Source organism: Astatotilapia calliptera, chromosome 18 (assembly GCF_900246225.1).
Source record: "Astatotilapia calliptera chromosome 18, fAstCal1.2, whole genome shotgun sequence".
Taxonomy (NCBI): domain Eukaryota; kingdom Metazoa; phylum Chordata; class Actinopteri; order Cichliformes; family Cichlidae; genus Astatotilapia; species Astatotilapia calliptera.
Genome location: NC_039319.1, coordinates 29,314,230 through 29,340,380, shown reverse-complemented (window position 1 = coordinate 29,340,380; position 26,151 = coordinate 29,314,230). Strand labels below are relative to the sequence as shown.

The following is a 26,151-nucleotide window of genomic DNA, read 5'->3' as shown; positions in this document are numbered from 1 at the left end:
AGGAAAACAATGCACAGGTTCACTGGGTCACAGAAATCTGAGCTCTGAGTCAAAACCAGAACTCTATTGTGTGGATGTACCTGTTCAACTGCTCGGTAACGCACACATGGCAGGAATTCAGTGCGTTTAGACATGTAGACACCCATATGGAAAAGAAATAGTAAAAACTTATATGTGATTACTCATGAAAGTGACCACTTTCATGAGTAAATCATATAAAGGCTTACATGATTTACTCATGAAAGTGGCCACTTTCTCATTACTTTCATACATTGTTTTAGTAAGTATCCAAAACATACAAGTTTCATTATATAATTTTTCAAGGGATCTTATATCTGTTTTCACTTTTATATGCTTTTCATACAAGTTTCACACAAGACAGATACAAACTTTATAAGATTTATATATATCTTTTCCATATGGGCATGGTCAAGATGACCTCATAAAGTTCAAACTGAGGACCAGAATGGGGAAGAGAGATGATTTTGGAGATTTTGTGCCATACAGGCTGATCTGAGAATTTCAGAAACTGCTGACAGTTTACAGAGAAATGTCTGAAAACCAGAAAATATCCAGCGGCTGTTCGCCTGGTGAAATCACCTTGTTGATGCCAGAGGTCGGAGGAGAATGTTCAGACTGCTTCGAGGTGAAAAAAATGCAACAATACCTCAAATGTCCACTTGTTACAACCAAAGTATGTGAAAAAGAAAGAAAAAAAATCTCCGAACTGGATTAAAGCTGGGTGTTTGTAATCTATTTAATAAGCTGTCTAGGTGCTGATGGAAAAATCTTGATTTCTAATTCTAAAGAATTCTTCTTATCAAAAATGAAGCAGCTGATGTTAAAACTGATGGTAGATCTTCCAATAGAATCACCAGAAAGCTCAACTTGGTCCACCATAGGCTGCAGGGGGCGATGTTTTGCAGGAAGTTTATTCAGTATGGATGCACATATACAAGGTAACTGCACTGCACAGCAGAAGCGAGACTGCTCCTATTTATACTATGATGCTGTGGCCTGGAGTCTTCCTTCAGCTGGAAATAGGACTAGATAGAAGACTTTCTCATGTGCCAACACTTTGCCCAGGGTGGTGGTGACGGTAGTGGTAGTGGGAGCACATACAAATTCCTGTCCTCCCTCCTCAGCCCTTAAATATTCTGCTTTCCCTTTTTCTCCGTGCCTCCTTACATAAGAAGTAAAATAAAATAAATATTTGATCCACTTTGAAACCGCTTCTTATGAATATCTAACTCTGCTGCGAACTTTGAAGAGAACTATATTTGGTAACTTAATGAGTTAGCCGGTGCTAAACAAATCTTAATTAATCCTTAATAAACAAATGAAAAGAGCAGCAGTGGGATGGGGAGGGGGAGGACAGGCCCATTATTATCACAAGGCTGCTATGCAAAAACACCGATAACAGAACCGGCAGAATTAACACACTGTAGGGCCGATTGTTTTCAAAAAGCTATTAATCCTCAGGGGGTTTTTTTCTCATGACATTATATCAATCAGAAGTGGAGTGAGAGTTTGAAACTGAGCATGTTAAAAGTGGATTTTGCCAAACGCAGAAGCAACATGATCAAGTAAAAGTACAACGGGGGTAATATTTCAATATTTGTCATAAGGACATGCTTGTGTGTGAAGAGAGGGAAATGGACCGGGTTTAATTAGCCATACGGAGAAAATAACGGTATACCTTTAATTACCTGCAGCTTAAACTGTTTTTAATTTGGATTCATACGAGTTGTAGGTCAGACCTGAGAAAATCTGTTTTCTGCTGCGCTGCCAATTAGAGAGAATAATTCCACTGAGCACCATGATACACATTAATTATCCAGTGACTGAGAAGCTGCAGAAACACCACAATTTGCCTAAAAGAAAGAAAATATCGAGTTGGATAACAGTTATAATGCCAAGTTGATGCATTTTCTTTTCATTTATTTTTGTATCCCCTAGAAACGAAGCAGAAATGTAGCCAGGTGAGGAAAATTTGGCTATATTTCTGCTTCTTTTCACTGCTTCTGTTTTTGTATCCTTGAACGCATTGTCATGTTTTCTTCTCTGAATAGGCGGGAAGTGCAACAACATGTGAACTCTGCTGCAGCGATGTAGCGGCTTGTAAAAACACAGCAGGAGGTCATGTTGCCACCGTAATGGAAACGAAGGTTATAGCTGTAATGTACTCCAGTTCAGGACTAAACAGAGCAAAAGCATGCAGTCGTGGTCTCTAACAAGATAAGCTGTTAGCTTCATTGTGTTTTCATACGTGAATGTAATTGTGTGTCAGCTCAGTGAGACTGCCATCTTGGATTTGTCAAGGCAAATGCATTAGAGATCTCGCTCACCTAATGCGAATGAGCACAGGGCGATAAAAATTTGGCATTCTCACAACACCCTGATTCAGTGGGTATTTACTATGATGACATGCGGCCAGCTGCAAAGCATCTGATTTGCATGTGCCGCTGATGTGATGTGGGCTGTCCCTGAGGACTGCTAAAGGAATGAAAACATAGCACATTTACATTAACCATCATAGTACATTTCTTTTTATCCAAAGCACAATCGTTTGTGTATAACAATCTCATATTTTGAATCCTTTCTTTTTTGCATGACTTTAAACGTTATTATTTTGCTCATAAGAAAGACAAGAAACATGTAAACTGGACACTTTTGTCAATATCTATTTTTACAGCTATCAGCTATAAAACACAGTAACATATTGCAATTACAAGTTTTCTGAAATTGTGTGTTTAAAATGTGAAAATTAAGTATAATCTCATTCAAATTTTAAAAAATATTGTGTAATATAATGGCGGTTAGCACTGTTGCCACTTGGATATGATGGAACTGACGTAACAAGTCAGATTGTGAAATTTTTTCCCTCCTGGATATTCCTTGATCCACTCCGAGAGGTTTTACTGCAAAGAGGAAGTGTTTAAGAATCACAGCCACAAACTAGCACAGTACATAAGCTACAGCGCAGCATCGCCGAGTGCCGAGTATCATAGTGTGTAAAAAGTCACTCTGCTGACTCAGTAACCTCCTCTGGCATTAACAGCACAAAAACTGTGTACCATACAGTATATATGAACACTGACTTGTTCTGGATTTGGTCCCAGGATTTGTCTTTTTTGTTTTAGGATTTGTTGTGAATATATTTGAATTTGGGGGCCTGTCTGGGTTCAATTTACTCCAGTGATTGAAGTTTTGGATTTAATAATCTCATAGTGACTTTTGTTCCTTTTGAGTCTTTGCTTTCTGTCTTTACTACATTGGAGGGTTTTTCCTTTGAGTTTCTGTTTTGGGATCCTGTGTTTTTGGGTTATGTCGATTTTATTTTTGTCACAATGTGTTGTTTGGGGACAATTTTTCTGCAAAAACAAAACTTTTGATTTGGATCCGAAAATGCCTGAATTTTGTATAGTTTTTTCACAACTTTCTGGGGAATTAAGGCCTTTACGCTTGACGTTGTTTGATTTTGTTGACATATTAGAATCCCGATATACTGTAAGTCATGACACCTGTGATGGCCAAACCCATGGCCACACTCTAAAAGTTGGTAACTCTTATGTATGTATGAATGAAACTATATGTATTTTCAGAGCCAAGTAGTTACAGTATGAGGGATCCTGAGGAAGTTCTAGACCAGCATATTGAATAAGTCTTGTGTCTTTAAAGAGAGCATAGTGTAAATCAATCCAATCAATCAATCAATCCCTTGTTAAAAAATGCTATCAGTAGAAAAAATATTACGCTTCCCATAGTAGAGTGCTAAGTTTATAAGCTAGCACTGCTACACACTGCACACTGGCACAAAACCTTGTGTGGCCTTCTTGCTGTTGTAGATCCATGACTGCTGAATGCACATTCACAACTTGATATTTCAGAACCGACTGGATTGTCAGATGCTACCAAGCTGTAAGCAAAAGACAGCTAATCAATACCCTGAGCTACTTTCACTTGATCTGTCATTCAATAAGACAATATGTCAGCTTTCTCAAATAGGCCATGTCTCACAGTAGAATCAAACTCTTTCAGACTTCACACTGTGCTTTCCCCAGTAGCAGATGTGGTGACAGCAAAGAGATGATGAACGATACAAGGACAAAAGCTGACAGATGTGATAAATACAACGTCGAATGGCTAATCAATCTCACGCGGGGAGAAGGAAACGAAGGAAAAACAGCAGCAGGGATCTCCTGGTGTGAGTCAGCAGAGGCAAAAGAGTTTGATTGGCAGTGTGTAAACGCATGTGTTTGTGGGCTGTTGGGTTTTTTTTTGCAGACTGCATGTCCGTGTGTGAGAGTGTGGGTGAAGCTTTTTCTCATGCCTGACCCTGTCTTTATGAACCAAACAGGAAGTTTGGGCACCCACACTGTTTCATAAAATACGTGGGTTTTTTAGTGCCTGGTAACAAACACTGGCATCGGCCCAAACGTAGTGAAAAATGGCACAATGCAAAAACAAGTTTGAAAGGAAGTGACAAATGACTGGCTTAAGGAATAACGAACCTTCACCGTGGTGCAGTCGGATGAAGAGGAGTGAGTGAGCAACTATTTGTTTGTCTTCACTTTCTTCGGACAGCTGACACGTCCTTCTCTTCTGCCTTTTTCTTTCACACCTTCTCATCAGAAGGCCATTACCATGCCCTAGATGATGTGGAAGTTTGTGTGTAGGTGTGTGTACACGACCTACGTGTGTGTGACCGTCCAAGTCTACGTGACCTACTTAGATCAGGAATGGATCTCGGGACGTTGTAGTAACTCACAGAAATCACTGAGTGAAAAACATGAACAATCCATTATCTTAGCCTGCTTTCAGCATTTTTAACAGCTATCTTTGGCTTCTTCACATTTCCTCTGTTCAGCTCCATGCAGAGTAAACATCCCCACTTTGGATGTTTACAGTTGAGTTGATATACACTTGTCATAGGCATGAATGTTATGGTAATTTGGGGGCTTTTAATGATTTCTTTGAAGACTTTTTTTAAGGATTTTTTTCTAATCCACACAGTGAAAATTATACATACAGCTTCAATATACTGTACACCAGTGGTCGCCAACCTTTTTTGCACCTCGGACCAGTTTATGTCCGACAATATTTTCACGGACCTTTAAGGTGTCATGGAGACCGGCCCACCAGGTATTATAGGAAAAGCCATAAAGCCTTTAAATGAAAACAAACGCTGTTGTGACAGTGATGTACACTATCTTGTTGGTATTTATCTATGATTTCTATACATTTTACATCTGATGACCACTTTGGTTGTAAGATTCAGATAATTATTTATTAAAAGCTAGACATTTTAAATGAGGATAAGAAAGAAAAGTATTTCTTTGCCCCCCTTTCCCTGTTAATGCCCTACCTGGCCCCCTGGCATAACTTTACTAGACCCGCCCCTGCAAAGTTACCAGCTGTCAGCTAAGTAAAAAAAGGATCCTGGTGTTATTTGTCTCTCAGAAACAGTTCATAACTTCCCTTCAACTCATTCACGTCACCTAAAAGGTAAACCTGTTTCTCCATCACCTGTTCAGCTCTGATGATTCAGTAAGGACATCTCCTGGTTTCATCTTCATGTTTCCCTTTCACCACATATCCAAACCGACATCATGACCAGCAGCTTTACAGCTGTGGCTCCAACAAACATCAGCTGATACTAGAAATTAATATTAAGCTTGTAGCTTCCCATTGCCAGTGTGTGAATATGTGTGTGAATGGGTGAATGACTGAATGTAGTGTAAAGCGCTTTTGGGTCCTTAGGGACTAAGTAAAGCGCTATAGAAATGCAGGCCATTTACCATTTACCATTTAAATGAATTCTAACAACAGCTTACTAAGCTTAAATGTGCTGCTGTTTTTTAGCGCAACATCAGCTGGTTTCGTCTTTCTGGCGCAAAGTGAACGATAAACAAAAGAGAAAAGCCGATCAGCCGATCATTGATCAGTTTCATGATTGACAAGAGAGGGAGGGGGAGGGAATGAGAGAAGAAGAGGCAGCTGACAGCGTAAAGACACAGAATAGCTTCAGCTTTGTGTCTTTTTTTTCATTCTAGCTGAAGTATGGGACAAATTGCATTCCTTTTCATCTCAATACTAGAGATGGACCGATCCGATATTACGTATCGGTCCGATACTGACCTAAATGACTGGATCGGATATCGGAGAAAAATAAAAAATGTAATCCGATCCATTAAATATCACGAAAGCACCTCACAAAACTTGCAACACGCCGTAACTCACCTCAGAACGTTAGCATGTCGGAGCAGTATGCATCACGTGATAGAGCGGCTGTGGCATGCGGGACCTGTGGTCTGGATAGCATTTGGAGCTTCGCTAGCAACCTGGCATTTCATCTCCGACAAAGTTATCCCCGAGAGAAGTAAAGCAAGTGTGTAAGTCCATCTCTGAATGTTTGTAAAGCATTCCTGCGTTAAGCTTAACGAGCGACTGCCTCTCGCTCTCCGGCTGCTACTTCAATCGTGAAACTGCTTAAATGATCAGCTGATCGGCTTTTCTGTCGCGAGTCCGTCTTTGTTTTTGGCCCACTTTGCACCAGAAAGAGGAAACCAGCGGCTGAACAACAGCAGCACGTTTAAGCTTGATAAGCTGTTGTTAGAATTTATTTAATATTACTTTCTACACCAGGATCTTTTTCTACGTAGCTGACGCTGGTAACTGTGCAGGGGCGGATCTAGCAAAGTTTAGCCAGGGGGGCCGATAGGGCATTAACTGGGAAAAGGGGGCACAAAGACATACTTTTCTTTCTTATTCTCATTTAAAACGTCTAGCTTTTAATAAATAATTATCTGACACACAAAGTTTTAATTTGATGTAAAATGAATAGAAGTCAATTACTGTATATAGTGACTATTAAGTCTAATATATATACCCTAGTAAGCTATAGTACTTTTTCCTTTGGGAAGGTACCATCTGTGCAGTCTGCAATTTTGTTGAAGAAAGATGTTGAATCTATTTAATATTTCTTGAAAAATAATTGATTTCTGTGCATTTTTTTTCACACTGCATCAAATTAAGGTTGATTACGTCGATTAAGCATCATGAGGTGGAGCGTGAGGGGTGGTTCCCTATTTTTTATTTATTTCTTTTTGTTGTTGCTGGGAGTTGGAACCCTATTAGTTAGGTTGCTTAATATTTACGCTAAGTACTCTTTAAAATACCAGAATAGGGAGGATGGTGTAGGTTTAAGTTTATTAGATTGATCAGTATTGCTGAACTATGAAATATTTTTTTTGTATACAGGTATAACAGAATAGCTTTAGTGTAGTTGTTGTTTTAAACTTGAGTATGAACTTGCAGACTTGCAAAATGCAGCAAGATATTTTAAAAAACAGTTTTGTTGATTAAAAAACACTATATCGGATTCATATCGGTATCGGCAGATATCCAAATTTATGATATCGGTATCGGTATCGGACATAAAAAAGTGGTATCGTGCCATCTCTACTCAATACCATTTTCTTCTGTTTGTCTGTGATAAGATTGCTTTCAGAGCTATTGCCCAAGCAAGGGGGCGGGGTCTCCATCCAACCTCCTCGGCCGTAATTGGTCAAGCCCAGAGTTGATCATGACACATTAGCCAATCCCCACGTTTCATTGTTTATACCATTACAAAAAAACAAACAAAAAAACATCCGCCCATAAAATTGAAAACTCACCATCAGCCCACCGGGCAAATGGCCAATCCAGCTATGCCGGTGCCGAACAACTCACGGACCGGTACGTGGCCCAGAGGTTGGTTGCTGCTGCTGTACAAAGAATATATACATACAACCCAAATAATATTTGGTTAAATGTACCCTAAAACATTGCACCGTGACTAGACCCTTTGGCAGTCATCTAATTACATAACATAATTTTGACTGGATAGTTGACAACCCTTCTTCAGAATTGGTACAGTCTATTTGAATTGGTTGGTTTCCTTGTACAGACCCACATTTTAAGCAGAATCCACAAACTTTCAGTAGAGTTGAGTTTGGGGCTTTGGGAAGACCAAGCTTAATGTTAGCCTGCTTTCTTTTTATCTTTTAAGCATCGATTTGTGTAAACTTGTGTGAACTTCAGAATCTTCAGTTCTTCTTCTTAGATCATCACTGAGTCCCCTGAACTTTTCCATTGTTCTGGCTATTTGTTAATCGGCAAAGAAAAATTAACAGTTGTAGTTAATCATGATCACTAACGAGAAGTTAATAGGTCTTGGCCTTGTCAAGTTAAAAGACATTGAAGAACAGCGCCACTTATTAAAATATTTAAATGAGTGTATGTCTATATTTGAGGCTGTATGCATAATTTTGACCCTGCATGGATTAGAAATATCCCAACATGAATTCAAACGTGTAAATGGGCTGAGTCATATAGTGCTTTTCTACTTAGCACTCTACTGCTTTATACATCTTGTTGTATGAACTTGCCATCAAGAGCATTATAACTAATAGAAAGGGTTTTTTTCCTTCAACTCTTCTGTTTCTTGTCTCATTCTTTAGGATCCCAACACTCCTGTGTTGATGCATATGCTGTATGTAACATAATGTACTATAAGCTGCAATAATGAGCATCGAATCTGAAATGCACCAAGTGTTTGTTTTGACAGTTCAAAGCAGATTAGATCTGAAGAATTAACTTTGTTTAGTGTAGTATTTACCCAGCTTTTGTTGCACGATTCCAAATAAATCCAGTGCTATTGGCCTTTTCAACAGTTGGGGAAACAATAAATCCAAACAAAGCCTCTATGTGTAGAACTTTGTGGCACCGTGCTTCCCTCAAGACATTTCATTTCTTACCTTAGTCAAAATTATGATATAGATATTCACGGGTCTGACCAGTTCTTTGAAACCTGCTTATTAAGGTATTATCACATTTATCTTTGGTTATGGGTTGGTTGATTACATACAGTGGCCCTGAAAGGTCAAATGCACTGCAAGTTTAAAAAAAGGGCAGTAAATAGAAAAAGACTGCAAAATCTCACAAAAAACCCCCAACAAAAGCAAAACAAAACTCACAAACCACAAAGGAAGTGTTTTTGGAGAGACAATAACGCAGTAGCTACCAGTAAATGGCTAATAACATCTGTCACTTCTGCATCTGTTCTATCATGTCTCCCTAAAAAAAACTTGTTTTGTGAATATCTTGGTCCACTTTCATTGTATCTCTGTATCATTGTATATAACTCTGGTTATATTTTTTCTATTTCCATGTGTTTTATTCAAATTCATTGTCTTTTGCAGTATTTTTTTTCTTTACCACAAGCTCATGTATTAAAAGCCTGATAATTATAACACAACATTACATGACTTACTGTTATATATACAACTAAATCAGTACAATTTAAAATTAGCATACCTGAGTTAAGTGTATTCAAAAAAGGGATTGTAAATAAAAAATCATTAAAGTCTTTAGCCTTCATTAATGCATAACCAACACAAAACACAGTCCAGCTGTGTTGCCCAATCTTGACTGTACTGTAAAAAAATCTGCTGGATGCTTAGTCACACATAGAATTTCCAACAAAGCTGCTCAGGCTTTGACAAAATGTGGGCGAATGATGCGTCCTACTGCATTAGGGTATTTTCAAAAGTAATACTGAGCATCTGTAGCCCAAGGCTCTCTCCTAACAGATCAAAATGTGGTGACATATTTGTGACACATTAGCTCAGATGGGCATTCCATCATTTGTGTTTACTGTTTACCGTCAGCTTGTTTCGCCCCGAAAGGATGGGGAATTATCCTCACTACATTCTGGTGATCATATTTCATTAATTGTGACAGCCCTCCATTTACGTCGCACGCACACTCGCAAGAACGCTCACACGCACATTCACACACACGGACTTCTAACCTGTTCCTTGACTGAGGCGAGGATGGCGGAGGTGGTTTCAGACTCGGAGCCGTCTCCGTTGGAGGCATTGAGGACGGGGCTCAACATGGTAGCAGCGCTGGCAGTGTCAGACGCCACCTCAGGCACTGGCATACCTCCTGGAAAACAAGGGAACATGCAAGTCTTTTACTATTAGACACTGACATCCCAACATTTAGAGTGGGACATAATTTTTACACTCGTCATGCACACATGAGTGGAGGTTGGATGTGGAGCTGTGTAACAAATCCATTTGGAAAAAAATCTATTTGGTCACTGACAAAACCTGCTAAAAGACTACTGCTCCGCTCTTTATTTGCATTTTCTTTCTGACTTTTTCAGATTCAGGTCATAGGTAGCTAGAGCTTATTGTAGCATGCATTTAAAAAAGGGCAGTGACGCATCAAGGACAGGTGCACGGGAGCAAAACAAATGTAGGCCAGCGAGAAGAGGGAGCATACTCTACAGAGATAATGCAGAATCAAATTTTGTAGACACACATTTTTAAAAATTGTGTGTTTACAACGCATTGTGTTCAGCGTCCTGCTTGGTTGTAGACAATTTTCAATCAATCTGGTGCTGTGTCTCCTGTACAGCACAGAATGCGTTCAGCTTGTCAAATTTACATAAATCTTCGCTAGCAGAAGACAGCAAACACAACAGTGTCAATGTCAAAGGATTATAAGGCGCATTAAGCAAAACAAAACAGTCAGGTAAGTCAAACTTTATTCAACTCAATCTTCTTGCTTCCTCTACTTCTGCACCATTGATTCTCTCGCAGCTGTTCTATTTCCATGTTCTGGACCTGAAAACAGGTTTTGATCTTTGGTTTCATTCTATAATACTGGACTTATTTTTCTAAGAAGGTTTGAACTTTGAGAGTGTTTAAACAAGAGAGAAAAGTGTAAAAATGTTCATGCCTGTCTGAGAAAAGTGTATAAAGTGTGGAGTGATGGGTTTTACAGCCTTAAAACATCTATAATAATAAAAAATAAAGTTGGCTACTTCGCAGATTTCACCTATCGCGGGTTATTTTTAGAACGTAACACCCGCAATAAACGAGGGACCACTGTAGTCAAATTTACTTACGGTATAATTATTTCTTTGTTTCCTTTAAAAATCTGATTTGTTACCTTTTTATTATAGCATACCTACCATTTATATTGTATATATTTACACTGTAATTTCAAAGAAAATGCATAAAACTTCCACTTATTTAGAGGGGAGTTTTATCCTTAGTCACAGGTCGTGCTATAATGTGTTGCTAAGAGTGCTACAATATTTTGTTCCTCACAAAATAAAAAGAAGATATAGATTTAGTAACAATGAAGCAGATCGAACATAACACGTCTACTGTAGAGCTAATCTGCACAGGTAACGGTTCATAATATGCATCCATCCATGTTCTGCCTCTTATCTGGGTTGCAGGTTCAACAGTCTAAGCAGAGGTGAGACTTCCTAACCAGCTCCTCCAGCTTTTCTTGGGGTTACACTGAGGTTTTCCCATGTCTTCGGTCTTCCCCAGGGCCAGAACACCTCACCTAAGAGGTGTCAGATGCCTGAGTCACCTCACCTACTGCTTTTGATGTGGATGTGCACCATTCTGAGCCTCTGCTGTATGAACAAGAGAGCCCAGCTACCTTTCAGAGCAAGCTCATTTCCAGTGCATGTATCCACATATTGTTTCCGATGCTACACACAGCTCATGGTCCTTGCTGAGAGCAGGAATGTAGACTTAACAGTAAATTAGCAGCTTCACTTTCATCCTTTATTTTAACCATCCATCCATCCATTCGCTTCCGCTTATCCTTTTCAGGGTCGCGGGGGGCGCTGGAGCCTATCCCAGCTGTCATAGGGCGAGAGGCAGGGTACACCCTGGACAGGTCGCCAGTCTGTCGCAGGGCTAACACACAAGGACAGACAAGCATTCACACTCATTCGCACATTCACACCTAGTGACAATTTGGATTATCCAATTAACCTATCCCCACAAGCTGTCTTTGGACATTGGGAGGAAGCCCGGTGGCACGGTGGTTAGCACTGTTGCCACACAGCAAGAAGGTCCTGAGTTCAATTCCAACATCAGGCCGGGGTCTTTCTGTGTGGAGTTTGCATGTTCTCCCCGTGTTTGCGTGAGTTCCCTGCGGGTACTCCGGCTTCCTCCCACCGTCCAAAGACATGCAGCTTTGTGGGGATAGGTTTATTTTAACCATTTGTAGTTATTTTACTGTTAAGAAAAAAGCTGTAAAGTTGCGTCTGGTATTTAAAAAAGTTTGTAACTGCCTCTTAGATAAGGTCTGAACACATATTTGGGCGGCTATTTTGGTATCACAAGTCTAACTTCCAGAGTTCCAGCATCAGAGGGACTGGCACACACACACACACACACACACAAACACACTCAAATTCCATGCTTGATGCCATGTGTCATCCTGTATTTGACCAAGCGTAGGAGGACACGGGCTTCACATGTGCCATGTAATCCTGATGCAGCACAGAGCTGGTGTAACGGCTGCATCAGCCAGATTTATACACTGGGGAAAGGATTGGAATGAGGAATGCGCACACACAGACACACACACAGACGCACACACACACACACACACACACACACACACACACACGTGCACACACATAAAACTGTGCTGCTGGCATGAGGCAGCACAAGCCTAATGCCGAGGTAAGAAAAGTGGAGCCTGTGAGCGGAGAGGAGGGGGGGTGAAGGGAAAAATGAATGAGAGTGAGGATGACAGCCCAGAGAAGACAGCAGAGAGATGGAGGCGAGGTGAGGAGAAAAGAGGAGGAGGTTGATGGGATATGAAGAAAAGACATGATAAGAGGAGAAAACTATTCTTGCATGCTGCTAGGCAACAATCTCTGGTCACTGAAGGCTGCTAATATGGCTGACCTGGCTTTACGTGTCTTCCATTTTGGAGTGTTTCTTTTGCTCTCCGTTTCCCAAATCACTGTTTGTAAACCAAAACCTTTCACTTCCACCCACTTTGCTGCTTACGCGTAATCTCTCTCGCTCCTTCTTTCCTCCTCGTGCCTCCCCACTATTGTGTTCTCCTCCCTCACTTCTCTTCACTTGACCTGTTTCAGTGCGTGCTCATCTTTTTCAGCACATTTCTGCTTTATTAGGCAGCACCCAGAGGAGGGTGACAGAAGGAGGATGACCCACAAGGTTGTGGGTTGAATTTGAACCTGCAATGCTACAATGCACCTGAGCTCTCTCAGCCTCACCTTCTCCGAGGATGCACTGTACCTCATAAACATGCTGCTTATCTGGCTCTGTGACACCGTTACATGCTTCACATTCTTCCTGTCAGCTCAATTTTCTGAAATCTGTACTCTCTGCGTCTGCCGGCACAACTGTAAAGCATGAGCTGTACTGTCCATTTAAAAGGAAACTCAACCCTGCCTATTCTGCTTCTCTTACCACTCTTTGCTCTTTCAGTAGTCATCATCACAGAGTGTCATCCCTCCACTTTTCATGATTTGTCTCATCCCCTCTGGAAATCTCGCTCCTGTGTTCTATGTTTTGTTTCTGTAAGCAGAGTTGGGTCCTGGTTCATGGCAGCTGTCGCTGAGGCCTTCTCAGTCAGATGAATGTTTGCTTCCATCTTTAAGCTTTCAAGAAGAAACCTGTAACATTTGCTAGACAGCAGCCCCTGTGGCCACCATGTTACGCTGGCCCTGGGAGGCCAAACGGACTGCAACTTAAGAAAACACCAGCAATAAGAAAAATGCTGCAAAAGCACCCAAAACACAACGGAAATAGGAAAAAAGAAAACAGAAATAGAAAAAACGAAAACTGAAATGTGAAAAAACAGATTTCCAAAGCACAAGGGAAGTGTTTCTGGGGAGACAATAACCCGACGGACCACTTGCAGGAACCAAAATATGCTAAGAATTGTGCTGGGAGACACTTAAAAGAAGTGGAGGATGTATCGGTTTTGCGAGGAAAGAAAAGATGAGAGGTAAGTGTGTTAGCCTAACTATTAGCCTAAAAATCCGTCATCAGTATTATATGAATCATGAGATTACAACATGCTAACCTAGCATATTTTGGTTCCTGCAAGTGGTCCGTCGGGTTATTGTCTCCCCAGAAACACTTCCCTTGTGCTTTGGAAATCTGTTCTTTCCTATTTCTCTTTTCATTTTTCCTATTTGTGTTTTGTTTTTTCCTATTTCCATTGTGTTTTGTGTGCTTTTGCAGCATTTTTCTTATTGCTGGTGTTTTCTTAAATTGATGTCCATTTGGCCTCTCAGGGCCACCGTACCATGTTGGTGAAAAATGAAGCCAATGAGGAAAGCTTGCAATGGCTGGTGCTGCTTAGAGAATAAAAGCAGGTGCATAGTGAGGACGTTATACTGTGAGATGGTGCAAAGTTTTTATGTATACAACAGTATACAACAAACAAAGAAAATAAAACATAAAAATGATTTTAAGTTAAATAAGACCAAGATTGTATAAGAGAGTAGTGCAAATTGCTTTAATAAATAATATGTGTACTATAAAAAAAGCAACTGCAAGAAAGCACAATACCGAAATATTTGTGTGAAATCTGGTGCCTGACAAGTGTTGTTCACCTGTCACAGAAGGAAGAGTTACTGTACACTTGAGATGGGTTGAGTATGATGGAGAGCACTTTGTTCAGTGACAAACCAATGAGTGACATCTGTTTCTTACAGTCTATGGTGAACATATTTTTTTGCCACACCGAGTACCACATTGTGCCTAAACACAGATTATTAACACAGCGAATTTCCTTGTGGGGACAATAAAGCCTGACCCTTGAGTTTAGAAAACTGTTTTGTAAAAATCTCCGCACTGAATAAAATGATATACAATTCTTAAAATATGACGGAGATGAAACTAGGCCAGCGAATAAAAAAGAAAAAAGGCAGAAAAGAAATTAGAACTCCTTTTGGAAGTATCGGAACACAAGAATAAGATCCTGCAGTTTCAGTGACTTGGTAGTTCAACAGAGAAGACAGATAATTCAAGTCACTTCAGTAGTTGTCTTTGATCCACCATCCACTGTATGCCACGCTGAGTCACGCATGCAGTGCATACTTGGGAAATAGGCCTTTTTTCACACCAGCAGCATGACTGGTACAAATGAACATTTTAACAGTGAGGCAATGTTCGCTTAACAGAGCCTTTTTAACAACTGGGAATTTCTAGATCTGAGCAATGACCTGCAGCTGTTCTTCATATGACTTTACCGCATATGCCTGTTTATGAGTTGTATCCCATTACTACCGCTGTTAAGCCCATTCATCCATTAGCCTACCTAATCTATTTGCTTAGTCTTGATTGCACAGCCATGATGTACTCATCATGTTTGCACATCTCTTACATCATCACCCCACATCTCTGCTTTTTATCGTTGTCTTGCTTAGTGCACATTTCTGTTTTCTCCATAGGGAATACTTCTGAAATGATTTATGCAGGGCTTACAAAATGAGTTGAAGTCTGGTTGGGTATTTTTTCTATTAAAAACTAAGAGTGTTTGAAAATAAATTTGGGAAATATGGTACTGTGGAAAAAACTCTTGAGCCACACCTCATTTCTTTTTATGTTGCTAGGAAAATGGGAAATAGGTCCAGTGATTTATTGAAATGTGCAAACATAAATCAAAATACAGAGTTTCTACAATTCTAAAAAGCTTGAGTCATTATTTGCTACAACTACCATTTATTCTTCATCACAAACTAAACTTTTGGAGGTAGCTTTTTTGTCATTTCAGGAACTTCAGGAATAGTTCTCAATGCTTCTTGAAGGACATTCAAAGCTCTTATTTGGAGGTTTTTTTCCTTTTGTAAGGTTCTTTGTAAAGATGACTCCTCACTGCTTCAATAAGTTAGAGATCCGGGCTTTGGGGACGCCAATCCGTGACTGATGGTGTTCCAGTGTTCGCTTTTTCAATCCAGGTATGCATTGGTACTGCATGGGGGATCATAATCTGACAATAATTTTATGTGTTTATAATTCCATTAATTTTAACACCATCCTCTACACCAGTGGCTGAAATGTTGCCCCAAACTATGACGGACCCTGTTTGCAGGCATATGAAGCAAAACCACCATCTTAAGTGTGTCAGAATTCCTCCATAGTTTCAGGACCTGTATGACAGACAAGCTGTTTAAAAAGCCCCAGAAGTCCTACAGACTTTGGTGATTCCAGATTTTTTATGTACTACCACTAATTTATGCAATGAAGCACTTACCATATGGACTGAAACTATATTACCAGAAACTAGGATGGTGACAAACATTGTGCGTTCTAGATGTCATAATTTCAGACTTCAGCCTCAGTTCTAAAGACATGACCAACACCCTAGCAACCTAGGTTCAATAGGGAAAGATGCGTATTTCTCAACCAGCTGGAGAATCGTTGCTGGCTTTTGCTGGGTAACATTAGTAGGAATGAACGTTCTACATCAAAGCCTCCTAGTTGTTTTCCTTGTTTGCAAATTGCTGGGGTTGCCTGTAGTTTGCATAGAAGATGAAGATTTGTCTGCAAACACACACCAACCACTGAGTGGGAGTAAAACTCGAAAAAGTGCATCACAAACCAAAATGTTGTGCCTTACCAACCAACCACTTCACTTCCGTGCATTTCACATTCACATTTTCACTACTGCTTAAGCCAGTAGTTGGCAAGTGGTTGAAGACCAGTTAGCATCTTCCAGAGAAACTATGTGCTACTGCAGCAATCTACTGGCAACCAAAGCAATCCAATGGAGGGTTTTTTTTGTGCAGTACCATATACTTCTTTGCGACCAAGCATGCCAGTGACACCAATGCACATTTTTCTCTGGCGATCAGCCAACTGGTCCCTAGGTCTGTGTGAGTAGAGCTTAGCATTGTCAGTGGGGCTACCTCAGCATGGTGGTGTTAGCATTAATCCCTCCCCCCAAAAATCACCATGCATACTAATACATTGCTGCACCAACACTAGAAATTCCTACATTGATGGTGAAGGATGTCCTGATCCTGCACTGTGTTCAGTCTCTCCTTACTTTGGCTTGATTAAGCATTAAAAATTTAACCTGACAGTACATCCAAGCTTGATCAGAGAATTGAAACCGAAAGTGGAGAAGGCCCAATTTGCCTATAGAATAAAACGCAAAGGAAGATCTGTTTTTTAATTTTGCAGACAGGGCAGGCAGCCAAATATAGGTCAACTTGACAGACCGTGTCCAAGCCCTCATCACACAACTGACCAGTACAAAGCAGCTTTCCCCAATAACAGCCATCAGAACTAGGTTACAGAGGCCAACAGCCCAGCTAGAGACAAGACTTTGAATATGGATTAGGCCTAAAGGCTTTATTTCACTGAAGTATAATCTTGGATTTTTAGGTCTATATTTCAGCGGTGTAATGCAGGGGTATTTAGGCCTGCATTTCACAGCGTAATCTCTGATATTGCTGTAACATTGTAAATGCAGCTCACCACGCTATGATTGACATGTCTGACATGGGGAATATTGGGCTTAATCTTTTGACCCATTAAGCTCATCAGTCGGGTCTGAGACAGGCATGTTTTGGTGAAGACAGAATTCATCAGAGGTGCAGCAAATCAGCTAAACCTCTGTATGGCAAGGTTCTTTGTGGGTGTTGCATATTGCACTCACGACTCTATTTCCTGTTGTGTACATATGTGTGTGCATAGTGCACTAAAGCGTGTGTGCATATGTGGGTATTTGTACTTTCTATCTGAGATATGAGTGTTTGATGGGCAGTCCCCCGTTGCCTCATTAAAACTTGCAGCAGTGTTTTGTTTTGTCTTCACCAGTCATCTGTCCCTTTGTCTAGACCCTGCACCCACGACTCTGCTTCCAAATTAACAACATTTACCAATGCAATTAGTACTGTCTGTGTATCACTTTGTATTTATTTAAACCCAGTGTCAACCGTGAATGTATGGCTTTAACTTTTCTGTGTTACCTCTGAGAGTTTTGTGATATTTGATTTACTCTTTTGTTGTCTAATGGACATGTCAAAAGAAATGAAACAGTAATGATAGTAGTACAAGACACATTAAACACCCCAACCGACACCTATCTAATTAAAATCCTGTCTTGGACATTTGAGCAGTCCCTTTTAGCTTTATAGAGCATTTTGCCATCTTTTAAAACATTGATTTCACAGTCCTCAGTTTGATGGGTTTGCTCTTATTTTCCTACCTCAGTAGAGACATATATATACATATTTACACTCAGTTGGTGGAGAACAGAATTAATATGTGAGTTAATGTTGGATTTAACAGTACATGAGCATACCGGCTTTATAGTATAGAGATCCTCCCACTGTACTATATGAACAACAACATGTCTTTTGTCCTGTTTTCCCTCTCTCACCCCAACCAGTCGCAGCAGATGGCCCCGCCCCTCCCTGAGCCTGGTTCTCCCAGAGGTTTCTTCCTGTTAAAAGGGAGTTTTTTCTTCCCACATTTCCTTCGCCAAAGCGCATGCTCATAGGGGGTCATATGAATGTTGGGTTATTCTCTGTATGTATTACTGAAGGGTCTACCTTACAATACAAAGCACCTTGAGGCAGCTGTTGTTGTGATTTGGCGCTGTACAAATAAAACTGAATTAAATTGAATTACTATATGTGAGTATGTGAGTTTACATCAAGGTGTCATCATTTATAAAAGGCCTTATCCCAGACATTATTTTGTACTTCTGACTGCTGACTTCTGAAGACAACGCAAGCAATATTATTAATATTTTTTAATGAAAATGGATAATGGATTTTTTGCTGAAAAGGTTTGCATCTATATTAAGACCAACATTACACACAACTTTCTCACACAAGGCTGTCCCTTGAACAGCTTGATAAACATAGCAGTGTTACATAAACTCATAAACTGCATAGATTGCAGTGATTTGCAAACCTATATACCAATTTTTGCTCATAACCAAGCATAGATATCATGTCATTTCTTTCAACTGAGACATTTTACTATTTAGGTGATACATATCAGCTTTTCCAACACATCTGTCACAGCCAGCCTCCACATGTCCTCCTTCATGACATTCATGAACCTCCTCTGAAGTCTTTTTCTTTTCCTCCTGGCTGGCAGCTCCATCTTCAACATCCTTTGTTCAGTATATCCTCTATGGCTCCTGTGTACATGTCTCAACCATCTCAGCTACCAACTTTGCTACCTCCAGCTCAGATTCCTGTCTTTTTTTCACTGCAGCTGTCTCAAACCATACGAGCTTGTAAACCTTCCCCTTCATTCTTGCTGCTATCCTTCTGTCATAAATCACCCCTCACACTCATCTCCACCCACTCCAACCTGGCTGTCTTACGTACCGTCCGTTGCTTTGAATGATTGACCTCAGGTATTTTGAAATTTTCTACCTTCACAATGTCTACTCTTTGCATTTTAACTTTTCCACCCATTCCTCCCCTTCCTCTCATTTACACAAATATTTTAGTCTTGCTTCTATTGCCTTTCTTCTGTCCAGTGTATGCCTCCACCTCTCCAGGCGCTCTTCCACCTGTTCCCTACTCTCACTACAGATCAAAGTGTCATCTGCAAACATCAAACTCCAGCAGCCTGCCAGGCTGTCCATCACCACTGCAAACAAGAAGGGGCTAAGAGCGGATTCCTGTTATAATTCCACTAGGAGTGACAGATGGGCTGTGGGGGTGTGATTGGTAGCTTAAACATCTGGAATTGAGAGCATCCATATTTGGAAAAGCACCCACAGTGCTGAAAGGTTCCCATATGGAAAAGATATATATAAATCTTATAAAGTTTGTATCTGTCTTGTGTGAAACTTGTATGAAAAGCATATAAGAGTGAAAACAGATATAAGATCCCTTGAAAAATTATATAATGAAACTTGTATGTTTTGGATACTTACTAAAACAATGTATGAAAGTAATGAGAAAGTGGCCACTTTCATGAGTAAATCATGTGATTTACTTATATGATTTACTCATGAAAGTGGTCACTTTCATGAGTAATCACATATAAGTTTTTACTATTTCTTTTCCATATGGGTTACCCCATCCATCCATGCACATTTTTCTATCCTTAAGTGCTTTCTATCTATCATTCACATGGATAGCAATTAGGGGTTAGTATCTTGCCCAAAGATATTTGGCATTGAGACTGGAGCAACCAGGGCTCGAACCACCCAAGTGGCTATATGATAGCCTGTCGGGTTATCATATAGCCCGACGGGCGGGGCTGAGATAGATTTTAGTCGCCCAACCGGAGATATCGCTAGCTCCGGGACGTCGGGCTAGTGATTTTGCAAGCCCTGAATCCTGACTATGATCTTTCCCCAGCCTCATTTAAATGATTAAGTTGCCTAAGGATAAACATAAATAAGTTAATCATTCTTTACCTGGGGCAGCTACAAGTCTTTTAACAAAGGAAGTTTGGGAAATCACAGGTTTGAAGACAGAGCAAGAGGGAGAGGACTAAACCCAATTTAGCTGCTTCAGTTTCAAGCTCCTCTGAATGAAGTTATGACTGTGACTTTTAGGTTGCTGTTAATTGATTAGTACCACCTGTGCTTTTCCTGTAGAACAAGTCTAAACGTCTGCTAAATAAACAAATAAATAAATAAACAAGACAAGTAGAGAGAGGAGTGAGCACTTATGTTCACCTTAAAAAGGTGCAGCAGCAGCATTTACAGGTCCTGCAGATTAGGACTGTTTTCCCAGTTAAAGTCCACATGAACCAGATGGGGAATAACAAGGTGCCTGCATTGAACGTATGGCGTGTCAGTACTTTCTCCCACTATACCAGTATCTTGGAAATGGACGCTGCCATCTTGTGCTAGTATCATAATCTGCAACCTGCAAAGAAGTGTGGATGTGAAATTAAGGTCCTGAAGGTTGGATGGCATTTCAGAGATACAGGCCTCTTTCACTGCAGCGACTTTGAACTGACTGACAGGTAAATATATATGTTACTAATGGCATTAATGTTTTATTTAGGTAAACAGCCATTATTAATTTGATAAGTAACATGTGTTAGCCTAATATTCTGTATGATAGCGTTCATGTCATCTATCCTCACACAGAACATATGGAACTCTAATCAGCCAAAATAAGTGACAGTATCCATGTGGACAGGCCGTGATGGTATCACTGATCATTTGACTTTTCACCACAGAGTTGTTGCTGGAAGACAATAGCAGATGGCTTTATGAGCATCATTCAGGGTTAATTACCCACCAACTAAATCTATCTGTTGGAAAAGTGCAGATGCTAATGGGCATTTATATTAAGTGGGTACACAAGCTGACACTGTACCTACAGCAGTGCTGTAAAAGACAGCGTGCATCGCTCAGAATATCGCTTAAGGATAGCAGCTCAGAACAGACCATTGTGAGGCATTTGGCCACAATAAAAATCCATTATTTAATAAATATGTATTATTAAAAGCATGAATGCAGAAAGCCAGTTACATGACAATAAAAACCCTTGCCAAGCTACTTCAGAGGGCGTCTGCTGTGTTGTTATTTTGCTGCCTGGCTCGCTGAATATGGATCGCAATTAAGTTCGCTCTGATTGTTTTCATTTCATTTATATATTTTAAGCACAAATGCTAATGGCGCTCACTGATATTTGTTGGTGTTTGCTAGAAAGCACTCTTGATTATATAATCAGAATTCACCTAGCAAAGTTCCAAGGACATAGGAGAGCTTACAGGAACATTTTCTTTTTTTTTCTTTTTTCCCATCGCACTCATGTTTCACATGGATGTGGCTAATTACCCAGAAGAAGGTTCAACAGTCAGCCAACACACTGTAAATATTATATTCTAAGGAACAACAGCACTAAGAACCATAGCCTTAAAGCAGTGTGATGGCAGGTGTTGAGGGATGACAGACGTTTGATGGTGTCCATTAAGGTCTAACGAAGTTTTGCACACACTAGAGCTAATGATGCTGATTAAACTCGGTGACAGCTCCACATTATTTGCCCATAATGACACAGAACGGGACTATATTTAATGTAAAATAATGGTGCGGAACAGAAATGCAGAAAACTTAATTAAGGGGAATATTGCAGAAAATTTGCAAATACAAGGGGGAAACTGTCTTTGTAGTCAACTTATGGGTTGCCAAAGGAAATTCAATTTCATTTACACTTATAGGAGGCAGTTTCTCATATTTCGAGCACAGACATTATTACTTTTGGAAGGCATGGTGGGTAATCAGGACAGCTCCCTCAGCACCATTACAGCCCACTCTAACCTGATTTCAGACCTCAGAAAATAAAATCTTAAACAAATGGAATAGAGCTGGTGTTCAGCATTGTTAAAAAGAAAAAAAAATCCACCAATCCACCAAGCTTTGGGATATCCCCCCTCATATAAAGGTAACTAATAAGCGACTCCCATGAAAGCAATCAACAAACATCCACACGAGAGGATGGGATTGATGAGGTTGTTCTAAGTTCTCTTCTATCATGGTCTGATTATGAGAGCAATTTAGACCAACGCTTAAACAAAGTATGACAATGTTTATCATATGAAAATCACAACATTTGGGGTCATAAAGCTATTTGTAGCATTGCTGTGCTGCTCAACATTTAGGACCAGCTGTAATCCCATCACTAAAGGAAGCAAGCAGAAAGTAGGATATGATGTGCAAGGGAAAACAAGCAAATAAATATTTTTATTTGTAGGTATTAGTGGTCCCCTGAGGATGATTCATCAGAAAAACAGAACTCCTCTTTGGGAGCTTTACTGCTATTTGGTTAGAGTCATATAAGAACTCCTAGTTGTACAAAATGAGTGTCTCCCTCAAAGCACTTTTATGCTTCTCAGTGGAAGAAGTCTCTCCTTTTCTTCCAGCCTTAGGCCAAATGTTAACTTTATACACAGGAAACAGTATCTCATGACTGAACTGATGTGAAATTTGATGAGCATGCCCTTGTTAGTTGGCTGAAGACATTCCCTAGTGCCACATTGAAGGCAGACTGTATTTTCTGAATGCCCAAAAGCCTCTACAAATTGTCAGTATGTTGTCCTGTCCAAAACTTTCATAAAATGGGATGTGAACTAGTATACATTGCTAGTCTGTTTTTATGCCTTTGAGTCAGGTGATGTGGGTGTGGACATGTGGGTTTCTTCTATAAACTTTCAGCTAGTTAACATGTCCACTGTGCAGTTGAGCTCACTTTCTGTTTCCTATTTAACAAAACTGATATCAGTTAACAACAATAAAGCGGTTAGCACAGGAAAGAAGCCAAAGCTGCAAGCTATGGCGTCATTAAAATGTGGAAAATGGATGAGGGCTACATAAGAGAACTGAATTTCACATTTTCCTGTTTATTTTTAAAAGACAACTGTATGATTCCAAGGGAATTTATAAATTCAGTTCAATCCGGCCTGTATGTCTGACATCATTAGCAGTTTCCGTGTCCAAACTCCACTCCAGGTCCCAATATCAAACGAACACTGTGGCATCACTAAGAGATACAAACTGTCTAAATTCCTTCATCTTTAATAAAATGATCAGTGTTGCTGCTATACCAGGTGAAACAATTAAGTTTAACATCCAGGCATCCATGAAAACAGAATTTATTACATTTAATGGAGGTGGAAGTTAGCAGAAAGTTAGCTTGCTAGTTTCCCCCTAAACACCATATACCATGTTCTGACTGAGAGATTTATGATACAAATTAAAACGCACAGCTCCGCTATCACTTCCAACATAAATGAAGACAGAAAACTAAACAGCAGTGACGTTTGTAGGGTTACTGAAGTTGGACTAGCTGGTATATAATGAGGTGCTACGTGATCGCTAGGTTAGCATAACATAAACACAGAGAAGGTGGAGGATGAAACTTTTTTCCACTCGATAAAGGTTAACACAAGGGTTTCCGATGGTTAGGGACAAATGCAATCGCATGGCAGGATGCTGTAAACGGACCAAACGTCAGTTAGGAGAACAACTGAGATAATCCATCCACAATACGAGGTTAGTCATTCATATACTGCTGCATGGGCTGGGCTGTAGTTGCATCGTAAGGTTTTAAAAACTGAGCTTTAAATCGAACAGTGGTAATAAAACCCAAGAGAGGCCGATAGTGACCATTGCCCTTTTTTAGGGGCTTGTTCAGATTAAATAAAACAAGATACAAAACATGTTAAGAACACAACAGCCTTAATAAATGCAGATTAGTTTGGACCCGGAATCAGCATTCATATGTCATCACTTAAAGACCGGATATGTATATAGTGCCAAATCACAACAACACTCACCTCAAGCCATTTTATACTGTAAGGTAAAGACCCTACAATAATGGAAAGAAAATTAACAATCAGACATCCTCGTATGAGCAAGCACTTGGAGACAGCGAGAAAGAAAAATCCTTTTATCAGGAAGCAACTTCCAGCAGAGTCCGACCTGGGGAGGAGCAGCCATGTGCCATGAGCGGTTGAGCGTGTGGGGAGCCAGAGAAGTGAGCCAGAGATTAATAATAACTAATACAGCACTAGACATCACAGCTTTGAGAACTCCCAGAAATGCTAACAAGGCTACAACAAAGCAGAGAAAGCAGAGACCGCACCCCCTGTGGTTTAAGAAGTTTTCTGCTCACTTTGCAGGAGCTGACCAGCGCTACAAAGAAAAACCAATTTTTTTCAGTCAGAGCATTTAGCATGTGTATACATACAGAAGAAAGTCTTTCGATAGAAAACATGTTTTTTAATGTTTTAAAATGACTCAACGTAATAAACACTCACTAATGATTTGGTTGGACTTTACAATTCACACTTTTTCGCCTTCCGAGTTCTCTTGTTGAAGGCCCCAGTTTATTTGTTCTAAAATTAAACTTCACACGGGCTAAAATAAACATCCAACAATGGAATTCAATTAGCAGACTTCCTCTGTGATCCAAGTTGACTGTTTTGATTAGAGATGCCAGTGAAGGCGCCAGGGCGCAGGCATCCCTAGAGGCTTGGAACCGCCTCTCCTTTTTCATCTCTACCTGTTCACACCAACAGTATATATGGCGTGGCCAAGGCATGGATATGACATCATGAAGTTGGGTTTGCAAATAGTTAAAGATGACTGCATAGCAGACAGACAGAAAGTTTCATCCCAGTGTCACAGCAATTTATGCATTTCACAGTTGGTTATAATTAATCTATTTCTGCCTCCAGGCTTCAGGACTTTTAGTTCCATGGCAAGTTCAGAAAGGTCTAAAGCCCCATAAAGACATGACATTCAAAAAAGACGAAGCGATCTGACTATGTTGGTTTGGCCAGCAGCAGGGACGTGCAGAGAGGTTTAAAGGGGCGGGTGCTCAAAGTTAAAAAGGGGCACATTGAACCATGCTGAATAACAACAACACACATTCATCAAGAATCTAATATGGGAAGGGCAGGGCTGTGTTGATCTGAGACTGTAGACATTAAAAAGTCCACAGGAGAGATGGTAGCTGATTAAACAAGTGTCATGAGATAATAACAAAATGCAAAGATTGGTGACAGCGCTTGGAACCATAAGGCAACGAAAAACTGTGACATAAACTCGGCTCTGCCTGTGAATCACTCTTTGCTGTTCTTCTTCCTTCCTTCCCATCATTTCATATATCACTCTCCACTTGCTGTCTATCTGAGAACAAGGCACAACTTGCTATTGCAATAAACTATAATCTAATTATCCACACCTAACAACTCTTGCACTTAATCTGTAATAAAATGATGACAGAAAAATGTTATAGCACTGCCTTTAGTAGCCTCATACAGCTCCTACTGTTTCCTCCTCATGTCCTTACCAGCCATGTCTGCACAATGTTATATCATGAGTAATATTTTTTTAAATCCAGCTAAATAAAACACACACATGCACACACAGTGACATTTTAGACCTTCTTCAGAATACTGTATATACTATGGGCATCCTTACATTATTATTTATTACTAGAGCTACAATAATAAACCAATGAGGAGGGGGAAGTAATAAATATGAAATAATGTATTTATGATGATTCCATTTGTTTCACTATCCACTCTGTGCAGGGGCAAAGCTTATTACATTTTTAAACTGTAGAGATACAATCATTTTACTGCTGTAAAATCCAAATTTTGTCTTATTTAAAATATAAATCTAATATAATCTGCTTTTTAATGTATGTTCTTTAAAATACAGCGTGTGTTTTTTAATATATTATAATTATAATAATTATTATGTGGACATGCATATTAGATCGTTTTTTAGTGAAATATAATCCCTCCAGAAAGGCAGGAAATGCCCAGAAACTTACTTTAAAAC

At 39.9% G+C, this 26,151-nt stretch overlaps 1 protein-coding gene across 8 annotated transcripts in view; it reads right to left on the bottom strand.

Moving 5' to 3' along the window:
* The window catches only part of ctnnd2b (catenin (cadherin-associated protein), delta 2b), a 240,231-nt gene that overhangs the window by 183,959 nt on the left and 30,121 nt on the right, over positions 1–26,151 (bottom strand). For 7 of the 8 annotated variants that reach the window (XM_026149114.1, XM_026149116.1, XM_026149118.1 and 4 more), the window contains exons 1-2: positions 13,314–13,571; positions 9,857–9,993 (exon numbers count right to left, since the gene is read on the bottom strand). In XM_026149114.1, coding sequence (XP_026004899.1) covers positions 9,857–9,993; positions 13,314–13,341 — 165 coding nt within the window. In that variant the 5' untranslated portion in view covers positions 13,342–13,571. Of the gene's footprint in view, positions 1–9,856; positions 9,994–13,313; positions 13,572–26,151 lie in introns of those variants that run through there. The other variant, XM_026149115.1, reaches the window with a different exon arrangement.